The 27,418-nt window shown below is 44.2% G+C and overlaps 1 protein-coding gene across 4 annotated transcripts in view; it reads right to left on the bottom strand.

Annotated features, from left to right (window-relative positions):
- The window catches only part of AEBP1 (AE binding protein 1), a 57,085-nt gene that overhangs the window by 13,872 nt on the left and 15,795 nt on the right, over nucleotides 1-27,418 (bottom strand). Inside the window, exons 5-18 of one of the 4 annotated variants that reach the window (XM_080982336.1) lie at nucleotides 26,343-26,414; nucleotides 23,269-23,372; nucleotides 21,714-21,789; nucleotides 21,155-21,250; nucleotides 20,393-20,485; nucleotides 18,655-18,726; nucleotides 16,376-16,485; nucleotides 14,475-14,614; nucleotides 12,609-12,693; nucleotides 10,074-10,218; nucleotides 9,244-9,335; nucleotides 7,456-7,579; nucleotides 2,276-2,472; nucleotides 659-838 (exon numbers count right to left, since the gene is read on the bottom strand). In XM_080982336.1, the coding sequence (XP_080838462.1) occupies nucleotides 659-838; nucleotides 2,276-2,472; nucleotides 7,456-7,579; nucleotides 9,244-9,335; nucleotides 10,074-10,218; nucleotides 12,609-12,693; nucleotides 14,475-14,614; nucleotides 16,376-16,485; nucleotides 18,655-18,726; nucleotides 20,393-20,485; nucleotides 21,155-21,250; nucleotides 21,714-21,789; nucleotides 23,269-23,372; nucleotides 26,343-26,414 (1,586 nt within the window). Of the gene's footprint in view, nucleotides 1-658; nucleotides 839-2,275; nucleotides 2,473-7,455; nucleotides 7,580-9,243; nucleotides 9,336-10,073; nucleotides 10,219-12,608; nucleotides 12,694-14,474; nucleotides 14,615-16,375; nucleotides 16,486-18,654; nucleotides 18,727-20,392; nucleotides 20,486-21,154; nucleotides 21,251-21,713; nucleotides 21,795-23,268; nucleotides 23,373-26,342; nucleotides 26,415-27,418 lie in introns of all 4 variants that reach the window. The other 3 variants (XM_080982337.1, XM_080982338.1, XM_080982339.1) reach the window with 3 other exon arrangements.

The following is a 27,418-nucleotide window of genomic DNA, read 5'->3' as shown; positions in this document are numbered from 1 at the left end:
TTTACATTTATACTCATATTGTACTACTTTGGCTATGTGTTTAATAAAATATTGAATTCTTGCATTGTGAAAAACAAAGATTATGGTGAAAAGTGAAAAACATGAATTGCAAAAAAAACCTAGAGCTTACAGAACAAAACCAACTTCAGATATGAAATCAGCACGTTGAAATTAGGTTAGAACAACTGCCGGTGTCAATGCAACAAAAAATTTGTTTCCCAGTGGGGGGAGTAAAGGTAAAGGGACCCCTGACCATTAGGTCCAGTCATAGCCAACTCTGGGGTTGCAGCGCTCATCTCACTTTATTGGCCAAGGGAGCCGGCGTACAGCTTCCGTGTCATGTGCCCAGCATGACTAAGCTGCTTCTGGCGAACCAGAGCAGCACACGGAAATGCTGTTTACCTTCCCGCCGGAGCGGTAACTATTTATATACTTGCACTTTGGTTTGCTTTCAAACTGCTAGATGGGCAGGAACAGGGACCGAGCAACGGGAGCTCACCCCGTCACGGGGATTTGAACCGCCGACCTTCTGATCGGCAAGTCCTAGGCTCTGTGGTTTAACCCACAGTGCCACCTGCGTCCGTCTATTCTCCCGCAGCTGCCCTTTTCAGGATTTGAATGCCAAGTCAAGCTTGTACGGAAGCAAGAGAATACTTACAGCAGTGTCCTCTGCGAGATAGTGCTCAGGGATGGGGATATGGTGGTTGGGGACTTTGTGCGGTACCCATTTCCTCTCTTCTGCAGCCCAGAGGACGCTGTTGAGATCAGGGAAGTTCTCAAAGATATCGTACCCTTCCTCACTCCAGTGCCCCAGGGCCCAGTTCCCCAGCTCAGAGCCCTGCAAAGAGAAAGAGGTTGTGGTCTCACGGTTATTCACACTGGTGACAAAAATCATAGGTTTGCTCTTCAGGTAGCCTCAATTACAAGCAGGCTTTCAAATGTTTGCTTGGTACTACTGTCCTCTGGTGAGTATGTTGAACGACTGGCATTCCTCCAGCCTTGGAGCTGCAGGGATGGGAGAGTGTTGTTTTGGCAGTGGCATAGGGATATTTGCCTCTTCCCCAGCTGCACAGGGTAGAATGGAAGCCTGGGGGTTGTTGGGTCATTTTGCTGCAGAAGTTTGATATTTAACTTTTTTTCACTTTTCCAGCAACAACGTTGAGCCCAAACTGACTCACAATATTAACAATAGCATTTAAAAAATAGCAAACGTTTTAGTCTATATAATCATATCAAAAAACACAACAGCATGTAAACGAGGCAAAAACAAACATATTGAGCAAACAATTAATACTGCTCAATACAAACTGCTACAGAACAACCATAACTAGATCCTGCCCATCACCATCTTTAGTTTGGCTAGCAAGACCAGTAAAACATTATGAATCCCTTTTCAGAAGGCAGAGAGAGAGAGAGAGAGAGAGAGAGAGAGAGAGAGAGAGAGTAGGTAGATAGATAGATAGATGATAGATAGATAGATGATTAGATAGATAGATAGATAGATAGATGATAGATAGATAGATAGATAGATAGATAGATGATAGATAGATAGATAGATAGATAGATGATAGATAGATGATAGATGATAGACAGATGATAGATAGATATAGATAAATGATAGATAGATAGATGATTGATAGATAGATAGATAGATAGATAGATGATAGATGATAGATAGATATAGATAGACAGATTGATAGATGATAGATAGATGATAGAGTTTTCTTCAATCTAACCCCCCTTCCCCGCTCCAACCCTTACTTCTCTTCCCTCTCTTTAGAGTTGGGATGGGGGATAAACTAAATTAAATTTACGGTACATTTAATGGCAAATGTACCCAATTTGCACTTTCTGAAACAAGATGCAAAACATACCCACCTGTCGAAATTTGCACTTTCTGAATTTGGCAGTGCAGTTCCCCAGCCAGGTAATGTGTACAAAAATGCATGCACTAGTATAAAGTGTGCATATAAATGCACATATTAGTGAATATGACACACAAGATGAATTATATATTTTAAAATCGACTTGCAAAAATGTGTGTATATCAGGCAAATGTTCATTTAGAAAACTCCGTATGAGAAGAAATTCTAAATTCTAAATTCTAAAATGAAATTGAATTTTCATGACATTTTTTAAAAAGTCGCAAACTCAAGTGGAAATGTGGAAAACAGAGCTTGAGCTGGAAAAATAAGAAATGGAGAGAAATCGAAGCCCATTCCTACTTCAGAGTCTCTCAATCCACACTGCAAAGCCTGATCCCATCCAGACTTACCATTTGGCTGGCAATCTCATAGCCGTCGGGGTTGAGCGAGGGGACGAGGTGAATGCGGGTCTCCGTCACCAGGTTCCTCACACGAGGGTTCCCATCCTTGTATTCCTTGCACATAAACTGCATCAACATGAGCAGCAGCTCCCGACCCAGCACCTCATTGCCGTGGATTCCTGCCGTGTAGCGGAACTCTGGCTCTCCTGCAAGAAGGCAAAGAAAAAGCCAGGTTTGCCATGCCGCTCCATTAGAAAAGGCTCACCTAAGTAAGGTCACTCTGAAGTCGAATGTTAGAATGATGTTGGATTGAAGTTAAGGGGTTTCTAGCTGTACTGGTATAAAAGAATATGGAAAAAATTGGTTTTTAATACGTAAAAATTTAATGTTATAATATATCAAGAGTAAAGATTAGGATTAAAAAGGAGGGAAAGGAATTGCTGGACTAACAAATTGAATTGGAATACAAAAGAGGGAGGTATGAGGAGGTCCGGGAAACAAGTAAACGTAAGAGAAGCGATGAAAAGATGGAATTGTTTTTAACTGTTTTTTCTTTTTTGTACTTTGTATTTTTCTTTCTTTATTGTTATTTTTCTTATTAATGTAATCTTTTTCTTCTGAAATTTTAATAAATATTATTTTAAAAAAAAGGTCACTCTGAAGTCATGATTCTTTTTTTAAAAAATAATATTTATTAATTTTCCAACAGTTTAACTACAACACTACAGAAAAACAAAAAAATAAATAAATACAACAATACAATGCAATACAAAAACACTACAAAACACTAACACATAAGACTAACAAAACAAAAACCATTTAAAACACAATCCAATTTCAACATCTTATCTTTCATTCACTTATTTCCATGACCTCCTCACACCTCCCTTTTTGCATTCCACTTCTGTTAATTGTTTCAGCAATTCCTTTCCATCTTCCTCTGCTTTCTATCCTATAATTATCTTAACACATTCTAACCTTATTTTTCCCTTTAATACTCTATTAATCTATTTATACTTAATTCCTTATAACATTTCTACTAAAGCCATACAACTTCATTCCAACATTTTTCTAACATTCATTAATTTTACAGTATTTCTGTAAATAGTCTTTAAACTTTTTCCAATCTTCTTCCACCGATTCTTCTCCCTGGTCTCGGATTCTGCCAGTCATTTCCGCCATTTCCATATAGTCCATCAACTTCATCTGCCATTCTTCCCGGGTGGGTAAATCTTGTGTCTTCCAGTACTTCGCCATGAGTATTCTTGCTGCTGCTGTTGTTGCATACATAAAAAAAGTTCTATCCTTTTTTGGCACCATTTGGCCGACCATGCCCAGGAGAAAGGCCTCTGGTTTCTTCAGAAAAGTATATTTAAATATCTTTTTCATTTCGTTATAAATCATCTCCCAGAATGTCTTAATCCTTGGGCATGTCCACCAAAGGTGAAAGAATGTACCTTCAGTCTCATTACATTTCCAACATTTATTGTCAGGCAAATGGTAAATTTTTGCAAGCTTGACTGGTGTCATGTACCACTGAAGTCATGATTCTTAGCTCCAGAGAATCTAGATGAAGTTGCTGCCAACCTGTTGCATTCCAACCAGGCAGCCTCAAACTCTCCAATATGGACAGGCAAGAGCTGTTGAGCTTCTTTGGGGCTGCTGAGTTGTACTCAGAAGAGACCCATTAAATTTAAAAATATCTTAAAGAGCATTGTAAAAAATGTGAATTCTCTGGCAGGCTTAGACTGACCCCTGTATGGACATAATAAACCTTATTAAAATAAAAATTTGGGAGAAGTTTGGAGTGATAATGAAAAGTGCGCTATTCTGAAGAAACCTGGGACACTTGCAATTTGGACAAGAAAATTGGCTTCCAGGTGGAAAAATCAAAATTAGAAACAGAACTGTTAGAACCCAAAACTAAGAATTTGTCAAGAATGTATAACTTGCTGCTGAAATGGAACACTCAGGATGAAACGGTGAAATCTGCTATGATTAAATGGGCACAAGACGTTGGACATAACATTATGTTTGCTGACTGGGAACAGCTGTGGACCACAGGTATGAAATTTACGGCATGTAATGCCTTAAGAGAAAATATTATGAAAATGATATACAGGTGGTACATAACCCCAGTCAAGCTTGCAAAAATCTACCATTTGCCTGATAATAAATGTTGGAAATGTAAAGAAACTGAAGGTACATTTTTTCACCTTTGGTGGACGTGTCCAAAGATTAAGGCTTTATGGGAGATGATAAATAATGAATTAAAAAAGGTATTTAAATATACCTTCCCCAAGAAACCAGAGGCCTTTCTCCTGGGCATAGTCGGCCAATCGGTGTTAAAAAAGGATAGAACTTTCTTTATGTATGCAACAACAGCAGCAAGAATACTCATCGCAAAGTATTGGAAGACAAAAGAGCTACCCACACTGGAGGAATGGCAGATGAAATTGATGGACTATATGGAATTGGCGGAAATGACTGGCAGAATCCGTGACCGGGGAGAAGAGTCGGTGGAAGAAGATTGGAAGAAATTCAAAGATTACTTACAGAAATATTGCAAAATTAAAGAATGTTAGAGTGATGATGGATTGAAATTAAGTGGCTTCTAGCCACACAGGCTTTAAAGTTATATACAGATCAAGATTAAGGATTAGGATTAAAAAGGTTAAAAGAATGGAAAATTGGTTTTTAATAGGTAAAAATTAAATGTTATATTATATTAAGATTAAGGATTGGGATTAAAAAGGAGGGAAAGGAATTGCTGGACAAACAAACTGAATTGGAATACAAAAGAGGGAGGTATGAGGAGGTCCGGGAAATAAGTAAATGTAAAAGTAGTGATGAAAAGATGGAATTGTTTTTAACTGTTTTTTTTTCTTTTTGTATTTTGTATTGTGTATTTTTCTTTTTCTTTTTAAATTCTTTTTTTTAATTAATGTGTCTCTTTTCATGTGAAACTTCATTAAATATCATTTTTTTTAAAAAAGAAACCTGGGACACTTGATGGGGTGACTGGAAGTCATAAAAGAAGCTGTGTTGTAAGAAATTAACTTATTTTTTTGTAATTTGTATTATCCTTTGGGTGTGTTTTTTTGTTGACTTTCTTTTCTTTTTTTACAATCAATAAAACAATTTAAAAAATAATAATAACTGAGGAATCCAAGTCAGTCATGTCCATTGACTTCCATGAGAAGGACCAACTTTGGCTACAACCCAAATTATTCATTCATCAATTGACTGACTAAAACTCATACTGTTAATTACTTTAATGTTTTTTTTTCCATCTGTACTAATACCCCCCTTTCCACACCACCCATATCAGGGGTGCCAACTTTTAAAAAATATTGGAGGGACAGGTAAGCCCCACTGCATATAATTGATCACAAGGCATGGTGCACACACCCCATTTGAATGGCAATGTCCATCAATTGGGAGGGCTGGCCCCCTCAAATATTTTGGGGAGCTGAAGGGACCTCAGCCCCTAGGAGTTGGCTCCTATGACCCAAATGTTGCCAGTACTCCAGAGAAATCTGGAAGCTGTGAGCTTTTGGCCTCTGCTTCAGCCTCTCTCTCTCTCTCTCGGTACTGGAATATTCCATGTTTATAATTGCGTCAGTCAAAATGTTGAATGGCATCCAGAGAAGCCAAGCATTCATAAACCTTTTGGGACTTTTGTTTCCCAGCTCAGAGTATTAAGATGGAGAGTCCAGACAATCTACGAAGCTGGCTTACAAAAAGTCCTGGCACAACGGATTTGTTCCAAAGGCGTTGTGGGATGGAGTAGGAGGTTTGGGGCTTTTTTTGGTACCAGTATTTATAAAAGGCTAAGGGGATGGCTATGGTAAGCATACTTTTTAAAAATAAAAAAATCTGAACATCAGGCCCAGACATTGTTATGGAAATGTTGACAAAGGTGAAAGCCAGGCAAATAACCCAAGGCAGTTAATATAACTCAAGTGTGCTCACCCGACTATATGGAGAGCAGACCTTGTTAAAATAATGTTCTCTTGTTTTTTGGAAGAGAGTCATGATCGAACTAGGTTAACATCATACACTTACACGGTTCACTCCCAGGGCTTTGTGTGCCAGCAAGTTAACTCTGGGAAATGGGGCATGTCAGCAGATGCGTTGACTCAGACTTACAAAAACATGACTTTGCACTGGGCTTGCAGGGATGTTTGCTCATCTGAATACTTGCCCTCGCCTGCCTCAATGCCTCAGGGCTGTAATGGGCTTTGAGGCAGATCCCAGGAGTCTTTGGGGGAAGCCATGACTGCTTAAAGTGGTATGAACAGTGCCTAAAATGCAGAGTGCAGATGGGGTCAAAATTGAAATGTGCTGATGGGCACTTTGAGACCATCTAATGGCGTGCAGATATGCAGATGACACAAACTTGATGGCAGAAAGTGAGGAGGAATTAAAGAACCTTTTATTAAGGGTGAAAGAGGAGAGCGCAAAATATGGTCTGAAGCTCAACATCAAAAAAACGAAGACCATAGCCACTGGGCCCATCACCTCCTGGCAAATAGAAGGGGAAGAAATGGAGGCAGTGAGAGATTTTACTTTCTTGCGCTCCATGATCACTGCAGATGGTGACAGCAGCCACGAAATTAAAAGACGCCTGCTTCTTGGGAGAAAAGCAATGACAAACCTAGATAGCATCTTAAAAAGTAGAGACATCACCTTGCCAACAAAGGTCCATATAGTAAAAGCTATGGTTTTCCCAGTAGTGATGTATGGAAGTGAAAGCTGGACCATAAAGAAGGCTGATTGCCGAAGAATTGATGCTTTTGAATTCTGGTGCTGGAGGAGACTCTTGAGAGTCCCATGGACTGCAAGAAGATCAAACCTATCCATTTTGAAGGAAATCAGCCCCGAGTGCTCACTGGAAGGACAGATCCTGAAGCTGAGTCTCCAATACTTTGGCCACCTCATGAGAAGAGAAGACTCCCTGGAAAAGACCCTGATGTTGGGAAAGATGGAGGGCACAAGGAGAAGGGGACGACAGAGGACGAGATGGCTGGACAGTGTTCTCGAAGCTACCAGCATGAGTTTGACCAAACTGCGGGAGGCAGTGGAAGACAGAAGTGCCTGGCGTGCTCTGGTCCATGGGGTCACGAAGAGTCGGACACGACTAAAAGACTAAACAACAACAACAACAAATGGTGTGCATCTCTCACCTAGCTCATGCTCTCCTGGATTGTCAGAGATCTCCATGGCGTAGATTTTAAGTCCTCGAGAACTCTTGCCAATGTTGTAGATGCGGGTGATGGTGGGACACTCTTCATTCACCACCTTCATAAGCTGGAGGGAGAGAAAGCATCACAATTTGCTGACCACTCAACCAACTGTCCTCAGAAGAAAAAGGTGAGGCTTATTATGCATGATGGAAGCAAGGAGTTCCGATTCATAAAAAGAGCAGCTTTTGTATAATGTTCCTAGGAACACCTTTCTTTCCCAATTTTTATTTATTTTTTTCATTTGCAGAGAGGACTTCTAAATACAGATGGCACCTCCAGATTGAGCATTTTGTGGGAGGGAGTCAAGCACAGACCTGGAAGTTCAGGTTTGCACAATTGAAGTTGATTAACTGGAAGGACAGATCCTGAAGCTGAGACTCCAATACTTTGGCCACCTCATAAGAAGAGAAGACTCCCTGGAAAAGACCCTGATGTTAGGAAAGATGGAGGACACAAGGAGAAGGGGACGACAGAGGACGAGATGGTTGGACAGTGTTCTCGAAGCTATGAACATGAGTTTGACCAAACTTCAGGAGGCAGTGGAAGACAGGAGTCCCTGGTGTACTCTGGTCCATGGGGTCACGAAGAGTCGGACACGACTAAACAACAACAACAACAAAGAACTCCGGCACAACCTAGCACAGGGGTCGGCAACCTAAGGTCCATGGGCCACAAGCGGCCCATGGGGGTCGTTTAACCAGCCCATGGACCCCCGCCGTCCGCTCAGGGACACCCCCCCCGCTCAGTCGGCTCCCATGAGCTGTGTTAAACCGGTGCGGAGCAGGGCGGGGACTGCCTTCTGCGACGCTGGCTGGCTTCCCATTGGCTGCAGGAAGCTCTGTGAACCAGCCCAATCACAAAAAACTTTGCCGACCCCTGACCTAGCACAACAAATCCACTTCGGAGAAAAGAGAGACTGACTTTTGCGGTTAGGCAAGTTACAGGGAAAGACATTGAAAAGTGTGGGATAAATAAATGATTAACGGGAAGACGAATAAACACCGTGCCACAAACCAGGATGAATGATCCTTGACGTATAGCCTCCCAGCAAACAAATCAGAGCAAATGTTCAGTAAAGGCAGAGCAGCAGTGAAATGGGTAGATAGACCTCTCAGGAACCCTATTCTGCTTGAGCCGAGCCACTGGGAGTGGTTCTGGGATTGAGTCATTGCAACATTTTCTCCCTTTCTTGCTTATAAAGTGGTACCTTGGTTCTCAAACGCCTTGGTACTCAAACAACTTGGAACCCAAACACTGCAAACCCAGAAGTAAGTGTTCCGGTTTGCAAACTTTTTTCGGAAGCCGAACGTGCTCTGTTTTGACTGCCACACTTCTGTTTTGAGAGTTATGCTGTCTGTTTTTGCTCTTTATTTTGCATTTTTGTTTTTGTAGCTCTTTTTTGTTTTGTTTTTGTGACTGCGTGGAACCCATTTCAGCTATTGATTGATTGATTGCACGACTTCAGTACATTTTTTATTGCTTTCATTTTATGGATCAATGGTCTCGTTTAGATAGTAAAATTGCTGTTTTAGGGGTTGTTTTTAAAAGTCTGGAATGGATTGATCCGTTTTGCATTGCTTTCTATGGGAAAGCACACCTTGGTTTTGGAATGCTTTGGTTTTGGAACAGACTTCTGGAACAGAATAAGTTTGAGAACCAAGGTACCACTGTACCTAACCAAAGCCCCTTGAAAGCAGCAAATGTCAAGGCTGAGGCTCTTTTCCTCACCTGTCTCATGTCCTTGTAGTTGTGATGGCGGAAGTCAAGGTTGTCTACTGATGTCATCACTTCGTTCTGCAGGCTGTAATAGCTGTGGATGCCTGCAAAAAAATTAAAAGAGGGACTCAAAGGCAGAAATTGATCATATTATTTATACTATTATTTATACTATTATTTAATATATTTATATATGCTGCTTTTTAAATAGAGAAAGCAGTTTAAATAAAATCTGAATGTTTGGTAAGTACCAATAACATTTTAACAACAAAAGAGAAAATTCTGTAAGTGGGATACAATCCCCAGCTTCTTCAAAAAAAGCAATTAAAATGTTATTCATGGAAATAAAAAAAGGTAAAGGTAAAGGTAAAGGGAGCCCTGGCAGTTAAGTCCAGTCGCAGACCACTCTGGGGTTGCAGCACTCATCTCGTTCACAGGCCGAGGGAGCCAGCGTTTGTCCACAGACAGTTTTTCCGGGTCTGGTGCAATGGAACACCAAAACCAGAGCAGCGCACGGAAACACAGTTTAGCTTCCCACCAGAGTGGTACCTATTTATCTACTTGCACTGGCATGCTTTCGAATTGCTAGGTTGGCAGGAGCAGGGACCGAGCAACAGAAGCTCACCCCATCGCAGGGATTCAAACCGCCAACCTTCTGATCGGCAAGCCCAAGGCACAGTGGTTTAGGCCACAGTGCCACCCACGTCCCTACTTCATGGAAGTAGACTCCTGTAAATTAATGAAATAGGGCTAGCACTGGAGGCAACCCTTCATTCTTCTCTCCTCCTCTTCCTCCTCCTGCCTTCCAGTAACATGGACTCTCTAGTCTAGCTCCTGCTTACTTGAGAGAGGGCAGCCCAGAACTTCCAGCCTCATGCAAAGACTACCATTCCAAGTCAGTGGGAAGATGCGAATGAAGCGGGCAACCTTTGGCTCTGGAAATTCAGTCATCACTGGTGTGTCCTTGTCAACATTTCCATAGAAAAGCTGCAAAAGAAAAAGAGACAGTTTTCAGTTATAAGAGACAAGAAACACATGTGGCCAGTTCTGAGCAAAAAGACCTCGATATTACATTTCCCCTATTGCTGTGTGCTTGAGGTTCTCATTTTTTCCACCCTCTAAGGTCCTCCTGACACAACTCATTGAATACAATGTAAGTCCAGTTGAGTCCAGTCAAAGGCGACTATGGGGTTGCGGAGCTCATCTCACTTTCAGGCCGAGGGAGCTGGCGTTTGTCCACAGACAGCTTTCCAGGTCATGTGGCCAGCATGACTAAACTGCTTCTGGCACAACTGAACATTGTGACGGAAGCCAGAGCACACAGAAACGCCGTTTACCTTCCCACCACAGCCGTACCTATTTATCTACTTGCACTGGCATGCTTTTGAACTGCTAGGTTGGCAGGAGCTGGGACAGAGCATCTGGAGCTCACCCCATCGCAGGAATTCGAACCGCTGACCTCCTGATCGGCAAGCTCAAGAGGCTCAGTGGTTTAGACCACAGCGCCACCCGCGTCCTTGAATACTACCTATGCTTAATGCAGAATAGTGAGAAAGTAGGCTGGTAGTAGATCCCTGAGTGATTTGATGCTGAGAAGCAAGGCCTTCTATTATTTTTTTAAATTATTATTATTATTATTATTATTATTATTATTATTATTGTTGTTGTTGTAAAGGGACCCCTGACCATTAGGTGCAGTCGTGACCGACTCTGGGGTTGCGGCGCTCATCTCGCTTTATTGGCTGAGGGAGCTGGCGTACAGCTTCCGGGTCATGTGGCCAGCATGACTTACCGTAGTTTTCGCTCCATAACACGCGTTTTTTTCCTCCTAGAAAGTAAGGGGAAATGTCTGCGTGTTACGGAGCGAATGCTTCCCTCCTCCGTGGTTTCCAGCGGGAGAAGAGCCACTGAATGGGTCCCCACTCAGCGGCTCTTCTCCCGCTTTGCTAGAAATAGCAGGAAAGATTTTCAGCTGGCTATGGGGGGGGGGGGGAGAAAGAGAAGCAGAGCCTGCTTGCTTTAAAGGAGCAAAGTGGGAGAGGAGCCGCTTACACGAGTGTAAGCGGCTCCTGTCCGGTTGGCTCCTTTAAAGCAAAAAGCAAGCAGGCTCTCTGTATCTCTCTCCTCCTCAGCTCGCTAAGGGCGGGGGGGGGCGGGGAGGAGGGAGAGAAGCAGAACCTGCTTGCTTTAAAGGAGCCTACCGGACAGGAGCCGCTTACACTCGTGTAAGCGGCTCCTGTCCAGTAGGCTCCTTTAAAGCAAGCAGGCTCTCTGTCCCTCCAGCAAAGTTTTTCAGCTCGCAAAGGGGGGGGGGGAGGAGGGAGAGAAGTAAAGCCTGCTCCACGCGTGCGCCTTGTCCCTTGAGTGCTTTTCCTTCCCTCCCCACTTAAAACGTGGTTACAAAGCACAGATCCACATGGATCCTCAGGATTTTTGCCCTGGGCCACCCCAAATTCACCATCAGATCACATAGCATGTCCATGGCTAAGTTTGCACCAAAAAAAATCACGCACCCACTGTTGCCTGGGGCTGCAGTGATGCAAAAACGTGGTTACAAACATGGATCCACATGGATCCTCAGGATTTTTGCATTGGGCTACCCCAAACTCACCGTCAGATCACATGTCTGTGGCCACAGCATGAACCACAAAAATCATACATCCACTGTTTCATTTAGAATTTTTTTCCCCTTGTTTTCCTCCTCTAAAAACTACATGCGTGTTATGGTCGGGTGCGTGTTATCGAGCAAAAAATACGGTAGCTGCTTCTGGCGAACCAGAGCAGCACATGGAAACGCCATTTACCTTCCCGTCGGAGTGGTACCTATTTATCTACTTGCACTTTGATGCGCTTTCGAACTGCTAGGTTGGCAGGAGCAGGGACAGAGTGACAGAAGCTCACCCCGTCATGGGGATTCGAACCACCGACCTTCTGATCAGCAAGTCCTAGGCTCTGTGATTTAACCCACAGCGCCACCTGTGTCCCAATTATTATTATTATTGCATTTTATTAGGTTTTTCCAAAGTTGTTGTTTCCTGTAAATTATTATTTACAGGAGGAATCCATAAACATATAAATACATGTGTGGGTGTGTGGATTTAACTTTTACCCTACCTGCCCAGATGTTCTCAGCCCCCATAATTCAAAATTCTAAGCATCAAAGCGGATCCCTGCCACTCATTCTGCACCAGCCAAACCCTGATACATGAACAGCATGTGTTTTATTCTGAGATCTTGTGATGAAGGACGGTGTATAAATCTAATAAATAAACAAATAAACAGCATCCTTATGGGCCGCTCACAATACCCCAGAGGGAAGTCTCAACAGACAAAATGCTGTTAAAGCACTGAGGGGACTTTTCTAACGGGCCAAGTACCATTTCCTCGTATCCGTTGCTGTATATGAGCCAGTTCATGCTGTCATTGCTGAAGCCCACGTGGAAGGTGGTGACGAAGTCATCGCTGTTGAAGAAAAAAGACAAAAAATGAAGGAAAGTGGTAGCTAAGCGGCCTTCTAGGTTCAGCATTCAACTTTCCTTTTTTAAAGGTTTTTTAAGGGTTTTTTTAAAGCACAATTCTTATCCTTTTGTTTTTGTAAAGAATTTTTATTCATTTTCCAATTAAAAAAACATTCATATTAGTAACAAATCAAACCAAAACTTTCCACATTCAATATATATATATATATATATATATATATATATATATATATTATATATATATATAGCCAATTATATAGTCCAAATTACTTAATTTCAATGGGACTTCCCGTGTTCTGGATTTCAAAAGCCCAACATCCATCCTTTATCGTTCTGCTATCTTCTCTATTACTTCACAGTTTTCCAATCCTGATATTAACAATCTCCTCTCTCTATCAGTCAGTCGCTGGTATAACTCCCTATCTTGTTTTATTTGACCATTCCTTATTTTTATAATCACGCAGGGGGCTAAAAAAAGCACAATTATTATCCTAATGAAGGAAGCACGTGGGTAAGAAAGTAAGAAGTCTGCTAAACTATGCAAAATGACTGCTTCATAATACGCAACTCTCAGCAGCCAGTTTTTTAACCACAGATTTTTTTGAGGAATGGGGATCCTAGGGCAGAATAAACACAGTCTTCCCTTCTTCCATTTGTACCTATTTATTTGCACTAGGATCCTCACCCCTCAAAAAAAATCTGTGGTTAAAAAGCGGGATGCTGATCCTTTGGTCTGCCCAACACATAGGGATGGGCTTTCCTCATTTGACATCTACAGCATGCATCTAAAGCACATGGAATCTAAAGAATCCTGGAACTGTAGTTTGTGAAGGGTGCTGGAAACTCTAGCTCTGGGGATAAACTGCAATTCCCAGATTCATCACCTTGCCAACAAAGGTCCACATAGTTAAAGCTATGGTTTTCCCAGTAGTGATGTATGGAAGTGAGAGCTGGACCATAAAGAAGGCTGATCGCCAAAGAATTGATGCTTTTGAATTGTGGTGCTGGAGGAGACTCTTGAGAGTCCCATGGACTGCAAGAAGATCAAACCTATCCATTCTTAAGGAAATAAGCCCTGAGTGCTCACTGGAAGGACATATCGTGAAGCTGAGGCTCCAATACTTTGGCCACCTCATGAGAAGAGAAGACTCCCTGGAAAAGACCATGATGTTGGGAAAGATGGAGGGCACAAGGAGAAGGGGACGACAGAGGACGAGATGGTTGGACAGTGTTATTGAAGCTACAAGCATGAGTTTGACCAAACTGCAGGAGGCAGTGGAAGACAGGAGTGCCTGGAGTGCTCTGGTCCATGGGGTCATGAAGAGTCAGACATGACTAAACGGCTAAACAACAACAACAACAAGTAGGTGTGTGGCCTCTGTTTCTCATGCTGCCTATCTTAAGTTCAGTTCCCCATATTTCCACATCACTTGGTTGCGGTTCTTTTTAAAATGTTCTCATGAGAATTCAGCAGCATTTGGGTAAGAATTTATTCTAAAATACATATTTTAATGGAATTTTGCTGAACATCCCCACTTTTGCAAAAGTATATTTCCCCCAACAAAGTGCATTTCCGAATGCAGTTTTCACCAATGCCTGCATTTTATGCACACTTGGCCGGAGAACCGCACTACAACATTTGGAGAAGTGCGGCTTTCAAAGGCTGGCAGCATTTCAGTTCGCATGCAATTTAGGAATGTGCAAATTTGGCCGGTTCGCCTTTAATTTGAATTGAAATTCTCCCCCTTCCCTACCCGTACGTACTGGATGAGAGAATCACGGCCCTGGGTTATGACTCCTGTGAACTTGGTGGTTCTTCTGGTGTCCACCTGAATCCACTGTACGCGGCTGTCGTCTTCTGCACACCAAGCGCCGTCAAAAAAATCATCCTCGTTAGACCCTGCCTGCAAAGGGAGGCAGAAAGGAGAAGAGGAAGAGGAAGCAATATTGCTAATGATCTTATTCCCATTTTGTGAGCCACTTTGCTGGGTTGGTAGCAGAAAGGCGGGGTGCAAATGTTTTAAATACATCTATCTATATTTCCTTATTATACTGTAAAGATGCAGTTATGGGGTCAGACCTGGGGCCCTCCAGCCTCTCTGTCTAGCTCTTGAAACTCTCCCCAGGTCAAAAAACCTCACTTGCCTTGTATTTGCACAGCAAATGTTTTTACCTAGCTGGAAGGTGTCCTTGAACTCTTGATAATAGGTAAAAGGTAAAGGGCCCCTGGACAGTTAAGTCCAGTCAAAGGCGACTATGGGGTTGCGGCGCTCATCTTGCTTTCAAGCTGAGGGAGCCGGTGTTTGTCCACAGACAGCTTCCTATGTCATGTGGCCAGCAAGACTAAACCACTTCCGGCGCAACTGAACATTGTGACGGAAGCCAGAAATGCTGTTTACCTTCTTGCTGCAGCATTACCTACTTATCTACTTGAACTGGTTTGCTTTCAAACTGCTGGGATGGCAGGAGCAGGAACAGAGCAAAGGGAGCTCACACCGTCGCAGGGATTTCAACTGCCAACCTTCTGATCAGCAAGCCCAAGAGTCTCAGTGGTTTGGACCACAGCGCAACCCGCATCTGATAATACCACTTGACTGGATGGAGGATAGAGGGATGCGTTCAAATATGTGTAAAAGCTAGCCTACGGTACAGAGGTAACAATTTGCATTTGCTGCTCTGCCAAAATTGGCCTCTGGCCCCACCCAGCCACTGACATGTGGCCCTTAGAAGGTTATCCAGAATGGAACATGGTCCTCAGGTTCCCCACCCTTGTTGCACGACGCCGAGTTGAGGTCATTGAACGGCGTCATTGTTGAGTTTATAATGATAAATAAAACAACAACAAAACAATAATAGTGCTTCCAGTAGCACCTTTAAGACCAACTAAAGGTATCTGAAGAAGTGTGCTTGCACACGAAAGCTCATACCAAGAACTAACTTAGTTGGTCTTAAAGGTGCTACTGGAAGGATTTTTTTATTTTGACTATGGCAGACCAACACGGCTACCTATCTGTAAATAATAGTGCTTGTGAATCATCATTTCACATTCAACCATTCAAGAACAGGATCGTGGCCACCAGAAGCACTTTTACTTGGTATTATAGGCCAAGACATTAATAGACAAGATGTCAAACTGTTCTTATATGCAACAACAGCGGCAAGAGTATTGTTAGCCCAGAAATGGAAGCAAGAAGAAATTCCGGCGAAAAAAGAATGGCAGACGAAATTAATGGACTATGCAGAATTGGACAAAATGACAAGAAGGATTCGAAACCTGCGGGACCAGAGATTTACAGAAGATTGGAAGAAGTATATGAATTATTTGAAGAGCAACTGTAATTAACAAATTGCGCTAGTAGGATTACAAGAAGTTTTGTAAGGAGAAATATACAAAGTGTTACAAAGTAGAAAAAGATAGAGATATTGGTTATGAGTTTGAAATGTAATACGGAAAATAAGAAATGCATACTAAGAGATTAGACTGGAAAATTTTCAGACAGGACTGATGGAAGTAAAAAAATTGAATAAGATGTAAAAGTATGTTTAATTACTGTTGAAAATGATATGTTAAAAAACTAATTAAAATTGAGAGAGAGAGAGAGAGAGAGAGAGAGAGAGAGAGAGAGAGAACAGGATCATGGCCACACCTGGAACAATGCCATTACCTGCATGTTAAGGCGACCACGATGGGCTGCTAAGCCATGACGCAGCATGGAGGAAGATAAAATCTGATCGTCCTCAATTCGATGGGATTCCATCCCAATAGGAGGGCATTCTGCAAAGCAGAACGGGCAGGGCAGTTCACTTATTATTATTATTAAATTTGTATTCCACCCTACATCCGTAGATCTCAGGGTGGTTCTCAGCATGAAAATGCATGATAAAAGCACAAAATGCATAACAACAAGGACAAATCCAAAAACAAACAAACCAATATCCCGTTCATGCACCCCCACAGATATAGAGATCTGTCACTTGATGACTGCAGCAAGAAGCAACAAAATGATCACCACGTACTACTCTGGCTGCCAGTTTGTTTTAAGGCTTAATTTAAGGTGCCCACAATAGTGTTTAAAGCCCTAAACCAATCAACTTAAAGACCACCCCTGTTATGTACTGAAGTTCTCACCCTGGGCCAGCATGGGGATACTGTAGATAGTTATGCAAATGAAGGATCGAAAGTGACGTTCAGTGATTGGCTAGTTACAGAAAATGGTTACTGTTGCATTCTAGTGGAGCTCTATATAAGCAGGCTGACTGAGCTCCTCAGTTCAGTTCTGTTCCAGCTTACAAATAAAGAGCTGCTTTGGAAGAATCGCTGTGTCGTCTGATATGTTCGCCCACAACTTAACAACCCCCTTCCCCAGTGTCCCACTCAGATGTTAAGATCAGAAGAGGGGGCCTTCTTGGTAGTGCAACCATCCTCAGAGACTCAGAGTGTTGGTGACCCAGGAGTGGGCATTCTCTGTGGTAGCCCAAAGTTGTGAAATTCCCTCACCGCAACGGTGCATCACTGCACAGCTTTCATCATAGGCTGAAGACACAAGCCATTGATACTTGAGATATCTTGAGATATCTAAATTTTAGGACCCATTCTGGTTGTATTTGTGATTTGTTCTGAACTGTTTTTAATGCTGTATTGTATATTGCAGTAGTACGACTCATGCAACGCGTTAGCGACTAATATACATACAATAATTACCAAAATAATTATACAGTCTTTATCAGTCTTCTGAGAAAAATACAAAACGTTGTGTAAAGCCACAGAGACTTATGAACTACTCAAGTTAAGATGAACTTATAGTGTCTGGTTTCAATGGATTTTTCAAGTGCTTAACTCAGTCTTCTGTTTTCTTTATCTTTTTAGGTACCGTAAGTATTGTATATTGTGGCAACCCACCCTGGGATCCTTTGCTGTAAAACAAGTAATAAATCTAGCTATCATCACCATCGCCACCACAGACAGCTTTCATGCCAGTTCAAGGTACAGTGGTACCTCGGATTAAGTACTTAATTCGTTCCGGAAGTCCGTTCTTAACCTGAAACTGTACTTAACCTGAAGCACCACTTTAGCTAATGGGGCCTCCTGCTGCCGCCACACCACTGGAGCACAATTTCTGTTCTCACCCTGAAACAAAGTTCTTAACCTGAGGTACTATTTCTGGGTTAGCGGAGTCTGTAACTGAAGCGTATGTAACCTGAAGCGTGTGTAACCCGAGGTACCACTGTATTTGCCATCCTCTCATGCGACCTTCAGGTGCTATCATGTTCCCCCACCCCAGTCTTCTCTTCTCCAGGCTAAATATAGCCACATTGCTTTCACCTGCCACCACAAATGCAAGTGAGGGTGCGCAGGTTATGTATTCAAGAGAGAGTCATCAAGTGACCATATATTGAGCAATGAACACTGCATGCTCCAAAATTCCACAAAAGCAGTTTACTATGATTCAATATTACTCTTAAAGGTAAAGGGACCCCTGACCATTAGGTCCAGTCATGTCTGACTCAGGGGTTGCGCGCTCATCTCGCTCTATAGGCCGAGGCAGCCGGCGTTTGTCCGCAGACAGCTTCCGGGTCATGTGGCCAGCATGACTAAGCCGCTTCTGGCGAACCAGAGCAGCCCATGGAAACGCCGTTTACCTTCCCGCCGGGGCGGTACCTATTTATCTTCTTGCACTTTGACGTGCTTTCGAACTGCTAGGTTGGCAGGAGCAGGGACCGAGCAACGGGAGCTCACCCCGTCACGGGGATTCGAACCGCCGACCTTCTGATCGGCAAGTCCTAGGCTCTGTGGTTTAACCCACAGCGCCAACCGCGTCCCTTAATATTACTCTTACCTACACACTTATGGGCATTATCAGATTAAGGATAACTACCTGAGCAAATATTCCTCAGCTGGTTAGCCCAACCAATGCATTTTAACCTTTTTAAAAATCCCACTCACTTATTTTCTCTTCTGGAGTCCACTCGTCCTCATCTGTCTCCCATTTTTTCCCTCCTGTTTTCTTCGGCTTCCCTGCACATGGAGAAGAAACAGGGGTCAAAGTTTAGGGAGGAAATGTCTGGGGATAGGAAAAAAAGCATACGGGGGCAGGGAATACGAAGAAAATTTAGAAAACTACGCATGGCACAAAAATGTTTGGCAATGGCCATCGCTGAGAAAATCTCTCAAAACTTATAAGGAACAGGAAAAAAATAGATAAATTTTACACACCATGGTGGCTATTTAATGAAACTGTTCTCAAATTCTTACAGATTGCTTTGCATTGCTTTGCATTGCAATTTGAATACTGACTGAGGAATTCTATGGAATTCAAACCGTAGCGCAATAAAATACAATATGTAAGAAATAAAAGAATCAAATGTAATGAAATTAAAAAATCATATGGCACATTCCAATTGTTACAACCTGCAGGGGAAAAAACATTAAGTGATCCACCATGATTCTCAGCAGCAGGAGAGAAAGGCTGGCAACATCAACCCTGCCATATGGAAATCCCTTGAAGTGTCTGGAGACAGTCAGGTTGTGCATCCATAGCAGTGACTAGAGCAGGAATGATTAGTGGAAGGAGCACAGAGAAAAGAAACGCCACAGGGCAATTGCAGCAGCACAAGCCTTCATCTGCCCCAGCTGCAACAAAACATGTCTCTCCCATATCGGTTCTACAGCCACAGCAGGCACTGTAATTCTCCAACCGTTTGGCTTCACCTCCAAAGGTGCACTTCTCCATCGACTCCCGAGGCGGATGGATGTCAACAACAGCAATATGGAGGGAGGGGAGTTTGGGAACCACTGTATTAGATCACTCACGTCAACAAATAAAGGACTTTAAAATACCCTTGATTAGAATGTGTTGTCCACTGAACTTTAGTCACCAATGTCAATGTGTTGGTAACTCACTGACAGGCCTGGGCGGAATAATAATAATAATAATAATAATAATAATAATAATAATTTATACCCTGCCCATCTGGCTGGGCTTCCCCAGCCACTCTGGGCGGCTTCCAACAAAATATTAAAATACAGTAATGCATCAACCATTAAAAGCTTCCCTAAACAGGGCTGCCTTCAGATGTCTTCTAAAAGTCTGGTAGTTATTGTTCTCTTTGACATCTGGTGGGAAGAAGAAGAAGAGTTTTGGATTTGATATCCCGCCTTTCACTCCCTTTGAGGAGTCTCAAAGCGGCTAACATTCTCCTTTCCCTTCCTCCCCCACAACAAACACTCTGTGAGGTGAGTGGGGCTGAGAGACTTCAAAGAAGTGTGACTAGCCCAAGGTCACCCAGCAGCTGCATGTGGCGGAGCGGAGACACGAACCCGGTTCCCCAGATTACGAGACTACCGCTCTTAACCACTACACCACACTGGCGTTCCACAGGGTGGGTGCCACTACTGAGAAGGCCCTCTGCCTGGTTCCCTGTAACCTGGCTTCTCGCAGTGAAGGAACCACCAGAAGGCCCTCAGCGCTGGACCTCAGTGTCCGGGTAGAACAATGGGCGTGGAGACGCTCCTATATATTGATATATCACCCAGAACCAGTATGAAGAGCAGACTGTGATGTCAGTTTCACTCAGTGGTATAGCGCTGGTGAAACCGCCACTGCTCCTGAGTCCCTCTGCTAGCAGCATCCTTTCCCTACCTCCCTGTATTGGTGCAGATCTCCTCCTTCGGGATTACCCACCTTTCCGTTCTTTGCTTTTCTCCTCTGTCCATTCCTCTGCATCCCCATCCTCCTCCTCTTCCTTGCTGCTGCCGGCACCCTTTTTCGGCTTCTCTGAAGCACAGCAAAGAGAAGCAGAGTTATCATCATCAGCACAAACCTCTTGATGTTATTATGGACAGCGCAGTGCAAGCACGCTGGCGGGAACGAGCTGCCAGGTGGGCTTAGTGGCAAATGTGTGTTCCTACAGAAGTGCAGAAATAGTGGCTTATGCTCAATGGGGAGGCAGAAGCTCAGATGGCTCAGCGTTTGATTACACGGGGCAGTCTGGTAGGAAGAATCAGAGCTGCCCAACATGAGATCTGCTATACCTTGGGGGAAAGCATGCAAATCAAGCAAACAATCAACCCTCTCCTATTAAATTGAGAGTGGGGAACCTTGAGCCCAGGGGCCAAATATGCCCCTTCAGATTTCTCTAGCTAGCCTTCAGAAAACCCCAGGAACCACAACCCCCCGAGTGTTTTTGCCCTGCTGGAATGTGTCCTTGAACTCTGATGGGAGACTAGATGATGGGAGACTAGATGTGGGACAGGGAGGAGAGCATGTAGAAGCCAGCCAACTGCACAAAGATGAAATGTATGTTTGTTACTCCATCCATTTTTGCCTTTCCGCCACTGGCAAAGTGCCCTTGGAACATTATACATGAAGGGAATGTGGCCCCTGGGCTACAAAAATAGTTTCATACCCAGTCTCAATCGTCCCCTCCGTCTGCTGTCTCCTTACTTGGTTTGAGTTTCTCTTCATCCGTCCCCATCTCATCTTCCTCCTCTTTTTTGCTGGGGAATTGTTTGGGTTTCTGGGGTGGAAGACCATAATCCACTATGGGGAAGGGGAATAAGAATTAGTGAGGTGGGAGCACAGCTCCCAATGCAGGTTTCTCCCGAGAGGCACCAGCCTTCACAACTGTTTTAATACTTAAAGGTAAAGGGACCCCTGACCATTAGGTCCAGTCCTGACCGACTCTGGGGTTGCGGCGCTCATCTTGCTTTATTGGCCGAGGGAGCGGGCGTACAGCTTCCGGGTCATGTGGCCAGCATGATTAAGCTGCTTTTGGCGAACCAGAGCAGCGCACGGAAACGCCGTTTACCTTCCCGCCGGAGTGGTACCTATTTATCTACTTGCACTTTGACGTGCTTTCGAACGGCTAGGTTGGCAGGAGCAGGGACCAAGCAACGGGAGCTCACCCCGTCGCGGGGATTCGAACTGCCGACCTTCTGATCAGCAAGTCCTAGGCTCTGTGGTTTAACCCACAGCACCATCCGCGTCCCGTTTTAATACTTACCATCTCCATAATCTGGCAGCTCTAGCCCATCTTCGTAATGACTCCCGAAAGGGGGGGTGGGCGGCTCCTCAGGCTTCTCTACTGAGCAAAATAGATATGCCAGTAAAACTCTCGTATCCTTATCATAGCACAATTGCTCAAAGGTCCTAGGGATGAGGGCAGGGAAGCTCATCGGCAATCCCCACATTTACGGCTGATGCCCCATACTTGATGCTAATGGCTCCTAAAATTTAATGTTCGGATTCATACAAATGTATGGTCGATAAGTGGGCACAAGAGGCAGGGCCTTTTCTGTAGCAGCACCTTTACCAGATTTCTTCAATCTTAAGTTCCTCAGATGCTGTTGCATTACCACTCCCATCACCCTGGCTGGGGATGAAGGGAGCTGTAGTCTGACCTAGAGTATGGAAAATATTTTGGCGCCATCAGAGCCGAGGGCCAGCCCTGCCTTGCAACAGATTGGAAGGATCTGCATTGGCAGCGAGGGTATAAAAATAAAAGACCACACCAGGTTTATGAACCGTGTTCTAAAGCTTTGTAAACTAAGGTCCACTAAAACAGGGGAAGCAGAGTTTAAGGGGAAGATATGTGGTACAAAAGTTATAGAAAGTTCCCTTTGGAGTAAAGTAGGCTCAATTAAAACTCTATCTATTTCTCTGGACTTAAACAGACCCTCAACATTCTTGACTCTCAGAAGACTCTCTCAAGCAGCAGCACATCTGAGCTAGCCACCCCCGAAGCAAATGTCCCTATCGTACTGGTCTAAATCAAAATCAGATCTCAATATGCCGTTACCTGTAGAGCACCACAGCAAAATTATGTTGCAAAATTCTGTCAGAAGACTAGTTTCTCCAGGCAAAATAACATTATGTTGCCTGATTAGGACTTACTGAAATAGTCTGAGTCTTCTTTCCCATGCTCAGTGATTTATGCTTTCACTAAAAAAAACTGAATTAAATCACACCAAAAGGCAAAACCAGGGAAAACAAGAAGCCACGATGTACCGCCAGGAGGGCAAATCACGTGCCACCTGTTCAGATCTGACTTCTTTGCAGTCCCGTTGGCTGTGTTCGTGCATAAGACTAAGCCATAGTTTGCTCAACCAAGTGTCATTGGTTTGAAGTTCCAGACTCATTTCAACAGACTAAATGGTTTCTTTTCTGCGTATGGAACTACGACACAGAGGAAAGGTAAGTGAGGATATGCCCTAAGCCACCGGTTTGGCTTAGCATTCCTTCTGAACTAATGAAGGCTAATGAGCTATCCCTGATGATCCCATAGAAGTTTGTCTCGCTAAAGACTGGGAAGAAATGAGTTCCTAAGCACCAAATCTGGCAGGTCAGAGGTCTGACAGGAGGCAGACCTCCAGCACATACAAGAGAAAGGGATTCCCCAGTCTGAGGCTTCAGATTGTTTCATCTGCTGCCTTTATTCTCTTGGAATGCTTTCCATTTCTTTCCCTCCTTACCCTGCCTCCTTCATTCCCTGCCCCCAACCTCCTAATCTCCCTCTATTTTCCAACAGCCTGGCAAAACAGAAGCAAGCCAAAGGAAACGAACTGCATACTTGGCTTCTCCTCCTCCGTCTCCAACCTCGGTCGCTCAGGTTTCTTTTTCTTAGGTGGTTTGCTGGGTTTGTGCTGACGTCGGACGTATTCAACTGCAGGGGAGAAGGAAGAGGGTTTTGTCACTCGGGAAGAGTCCTGCGTTGCTGAGAGAGAGATGGGGGTGCTTCCTCTCCCTCCACGTCACCCCGATGGTGCTTTGTCTTAGAAGAGGGCCTCTCAGAGTAGCCAGCAGGGTAGGGGGGTCTCACTGCACAGGGATGAGCAACCCATGGGCTGCCTATTTACCACGAGCCCAGCCATGGTCAGGGATGATGGGAGTTGTAGTCCAGCAACATCTGGAGGGATGCGGGTTCCCCATCCCTGTCCTATAGGAAGATGAGACATCAAGCAGGAGTGGGAGAGGTGGAATTGCTCTATCTGATGCAGCTTCTATGGAAGCTGATGCTATAAAGACGGTCAACGTAAATGTGACTTCAGGGTTTTCCAACATGTAATAATGTGGACACCCTCATACAGCTGATCAGCGCTGCCCACAAGCTCCGCTTGCAAAGGAATAAATCAGGAGCTCACAGAGTAGTGCATGCTCTGGTTATCTCCTGCTTGGACTACTGCAATGCGCTCTATGTAGGGCTAACTTTGAAGGTTTCCCCACCCACTCTGGGCGGCTTCCAACACAATATTAAAATACAGTGATGCCTCAAACATTAAAAGCTTCCCTAAACAGGGATTCCTTCAGATGTTGTCTAAAAGTCTGGTAGTTGTTGTTCTCTTTGACATCTGGTGGGAGGGCGTTCCACAAGGCAGGGGCCACTACCGAGAAGGCCCTCTGCCTGGTTCCCTGTAACTTGGCTTCTCGCAGTGAGGGAACCGCCAGAAGGCCCTCGGCGCTGGACCTCAGTGTCTGGGTAGAACGATGGGGGTGGAGATGCTCCTTCAGGTATACTGGACCGAGGCCATTTAGGGTTTAAAAGGTCAGCACCAACACTTTGAATTGTGCTCGGAAACACGGCCATAGAAGAAAAAGCAGCAATAATTAGAGCAGGGGAAGCAGAATCTGCACCAATTCAGGCTTCGGAAACACAGGGAATGGCACTGGGAAGAAAGACACAGGACCAGTAAGTGGAGAGGAGGAAACTCTTTAGAGGCAGCAAAATATCTGATGCAACCAGAATTAATCTGGTGTCCTCCAGATGTTTTGGGTACTTTGTCCAAAATATATTGAGGACTCCTCGTTGGGGAATGCTGTTCTGACGCATCACAGTGTGTCCATGCTGGGTACCAGCACAACCCACACAGTTTGGCTCTTGGAATACAGTTGCCACTTTTTCCCACTTCCTATAGCAATACTGGGAACTGCCTCTAGTTTTGCCCAGACCGTTCTCGGGTGGTAGAGAAATGCGCAGCAAAAATAATAACGGTGATGATTAGAGGTGAGAGAACATAAAGTCTCAACTGCACGACCCTCTTATAATAGCTGAAAGCGAGAAATGACCACCCAGCCAAGCAGGACACTTTTCCGGTTGGCGGTCCTAATGCAGGGCAGCTCTGTTTGCTTTGGCAAAATCCCTCCCATCTGTCAAACATTATGCAGAAAGCACGGGGCATTTTCCACTCACATGGGCCAAAAAGAACCAGAGCACGTGCAAGGGGGAAATGGGTTGGGGATTTTTTTGGGAGGGGGGGCGGTGCAGAGCTGTCTGGGCTGCTGAGCTGTGTCCTGTGAATTTCTCCACAAAGCTAACAGCTTATCAAGGCAATCCAGCAGCACTAATAAATCATTAAACAAAGGGGAGGGCTGCAACAAAATATTGCCCTGTGAAAGTGCTTTTGTAGAGGATTCTAGACATGCCATTCCACTCCCCCCACTCTGTCCACGTTTTTTGGTTTCCCATCTGCCCCTTTCCCAATCCAACATTTAAGGAAATTATAATCTCATTGGGCATCCAGGGAGAAGGTTCTATCTCCAGGGAACATTTCCAAGCTTAAGAGCCAAACTAGAAGCACGAAATCTGCATGGGAAAAGCCTTTCGGTTAAAAAGAAAAGAATGCAAAACTTCCTTTTCTTCTGACAGTGGAAATGTGGTCATGCAGACTAAATGTCTAGCCAGTCTTCCTCTTCTGAAGTGCAGACGGAGAGCAGGAAATGGGCCATGTGTTGGGCACCTGAACCCAGGTGTGTGTGTTGCAGGCTGTGAAAGCACAATAAATGAAGCTCTGTCGGTGCAAATGACCAAAGGAGTTCAAGAACTAGTGGTTTCAAGATTGGATTACTGCAATGCACTGTCTGAGGGCCTCCCTTTGTGCTTGATCCCAAATCCATGGTTAGTACAGAATTCTGTAGCACAGCTGCTGACAGGAGTGAGAACCTTTGCTCAGAGACTTGCATTGGTTGTCCATTTGCTACCAGGGCAAGTTCAAGGTGTTATTATTGGCATTCCTCCCTGAGTTTTGCAGAGAGGAAATTCCCCGCCTCAAATGACAAGCAGAAAACGCAGGATCAGACCATTTCACAGCCATAGAAATGGGGAAACAAAGAATTGGCTGTCCTGGAATTATGGTTCCTCACTGCTTAAAAAGGTAAAAAAGATAAAGGACCCCTGGACAGTTAAGTCCAGTCAAAGGTGACTATGGGGTTGAAGCGCTCAACTCACTTTCAGGCCGAGGGAGCCAATGTTTGTCCACAGACAGCTTTCTGGGTCATGCGGCTAGCATGACAAAACCGCTTCTGGCGCAATGGAACACGATGACGGAAACCAGAGCACATGGAAATGCTGTTTATCTTCCCACTGTAGCGGTACCTATTTATCTCCTTGCACTGGCATGCTTTCGAATTGCTAGGTTGGCAGGAGCTGGGACAGAGCAACAGGAGCTCACCCCATCGCGGGGATTCGAACCGCCGACCTTCTGATCGGCAAGGCCAAGAGGCTCAGTGGTTTAGACCACAGCACCACCCGCATCCCTCTCACTGCTTATCCACCCACAACAACAGGATGCCCCACCCCCTAAGGAAAGGAACGGTTACTAAAGGCAAGTAGGGCAAGTCAGCAGCAACAGCACCGTACAGTCCTCGTAGTCTTCCCGCTCAATCTGCTCGTTGTAATCCAGCGTGGGCGGCTCGACCTTTCCAGGGGTCTCTAGATAAAGAGGAGAAGAAGCACAGTCACTTCATGGGTCTAGGACCTCTCTAGGACATTAGGGCTTTTAAGAGAAAGGGCTGTGTTATGTACTGAGTTGATTAGGATCCAAATTGCAGCAGTCTGATTGGTCCAAAACAATAGGATTCAGTATGCAGCAGTCTGATTGGTCCTAGAACAATAGGATTCAGAATGCATCAGTCTGATTGGTCCTAGAACAATAGGATCCAAAATGCAGCAGTCTGATTGGTCTGCAGGAGCCACCCAACTCCAGGTGGAAGTGAATCTGTAACCTGATTGGCCTACAGGAGAATCCTGGAATTAGCCAATCACATGGGGCCCATTGTGTAAATAATGTACAGTGGTACCTCGCAAGACGAATGCCTCGCAAGATGGAAAACTCGCAAAACGAAAGGGTTTTTGGTTTTTTGAGTTGCTTCGCAAGACGATTTTCCCTATGGGCTTGCTTCGCAAGACGGAAACGTCTTGCAAGTTTGTTTCCTTTTTCTTAAAACCGTTAATACAGTTGCGACTTGGCTTCGAGGAGCAACTCATAGCACGCGGTGTGGTAGCCTTTTTTGAGGTTTTTGAAGACTTTGGTGATTTTTGAAGCTTTTCCAAAACTTTTCCGACACCGTGCTTCGCAAGACGAAAAAAACCGCAAGACGAAAAAACTCGCGGAACGAATTAATTTCGTCTTGCGAGGCACCACTGTATATAAAGCAGACATTTTGGGGGAACTTCCATTCCTCCTCACTACTATGAGCTGAATAAAGAGCATGAAATCCACACTCGACTCCGAGTAAATTTCAGGCTGCTTTGATTAAATGAGTCTGAGTCACTTCACAAGAGCCAAAACAGCCCTGTAATGTTGCAGCCCAAGAAAGACGGTGATCCCCTTCTAAGAATCCCAGATTTATGCCTGTGCTTCTTATGGTGAGCAAGCTACTCTCGGGAGCCACTAGGAACCTGCAGTTCTGCATGCCAGTGAGTCATGGATTACA

The sequence above is a fragment of the Podarcis pityusensis genome, assembly GCF_964106645.2.
Source record: "Podarcis pityusensis genome assembly, chromosome: 15".
Classification (NCBI taxonomy): domain Eukaryota; kingdom Metazoa; phylum Chordata; class Lepidosauria; order Squamata; family Lacertidae; genus Podarcis; species Podarcis pityusensis.
The sequence above is the reverse complement of the archived record's forward strand: the minus strand, read 5'-3'. Positions and strand labels throughout refer to the sequence as shown.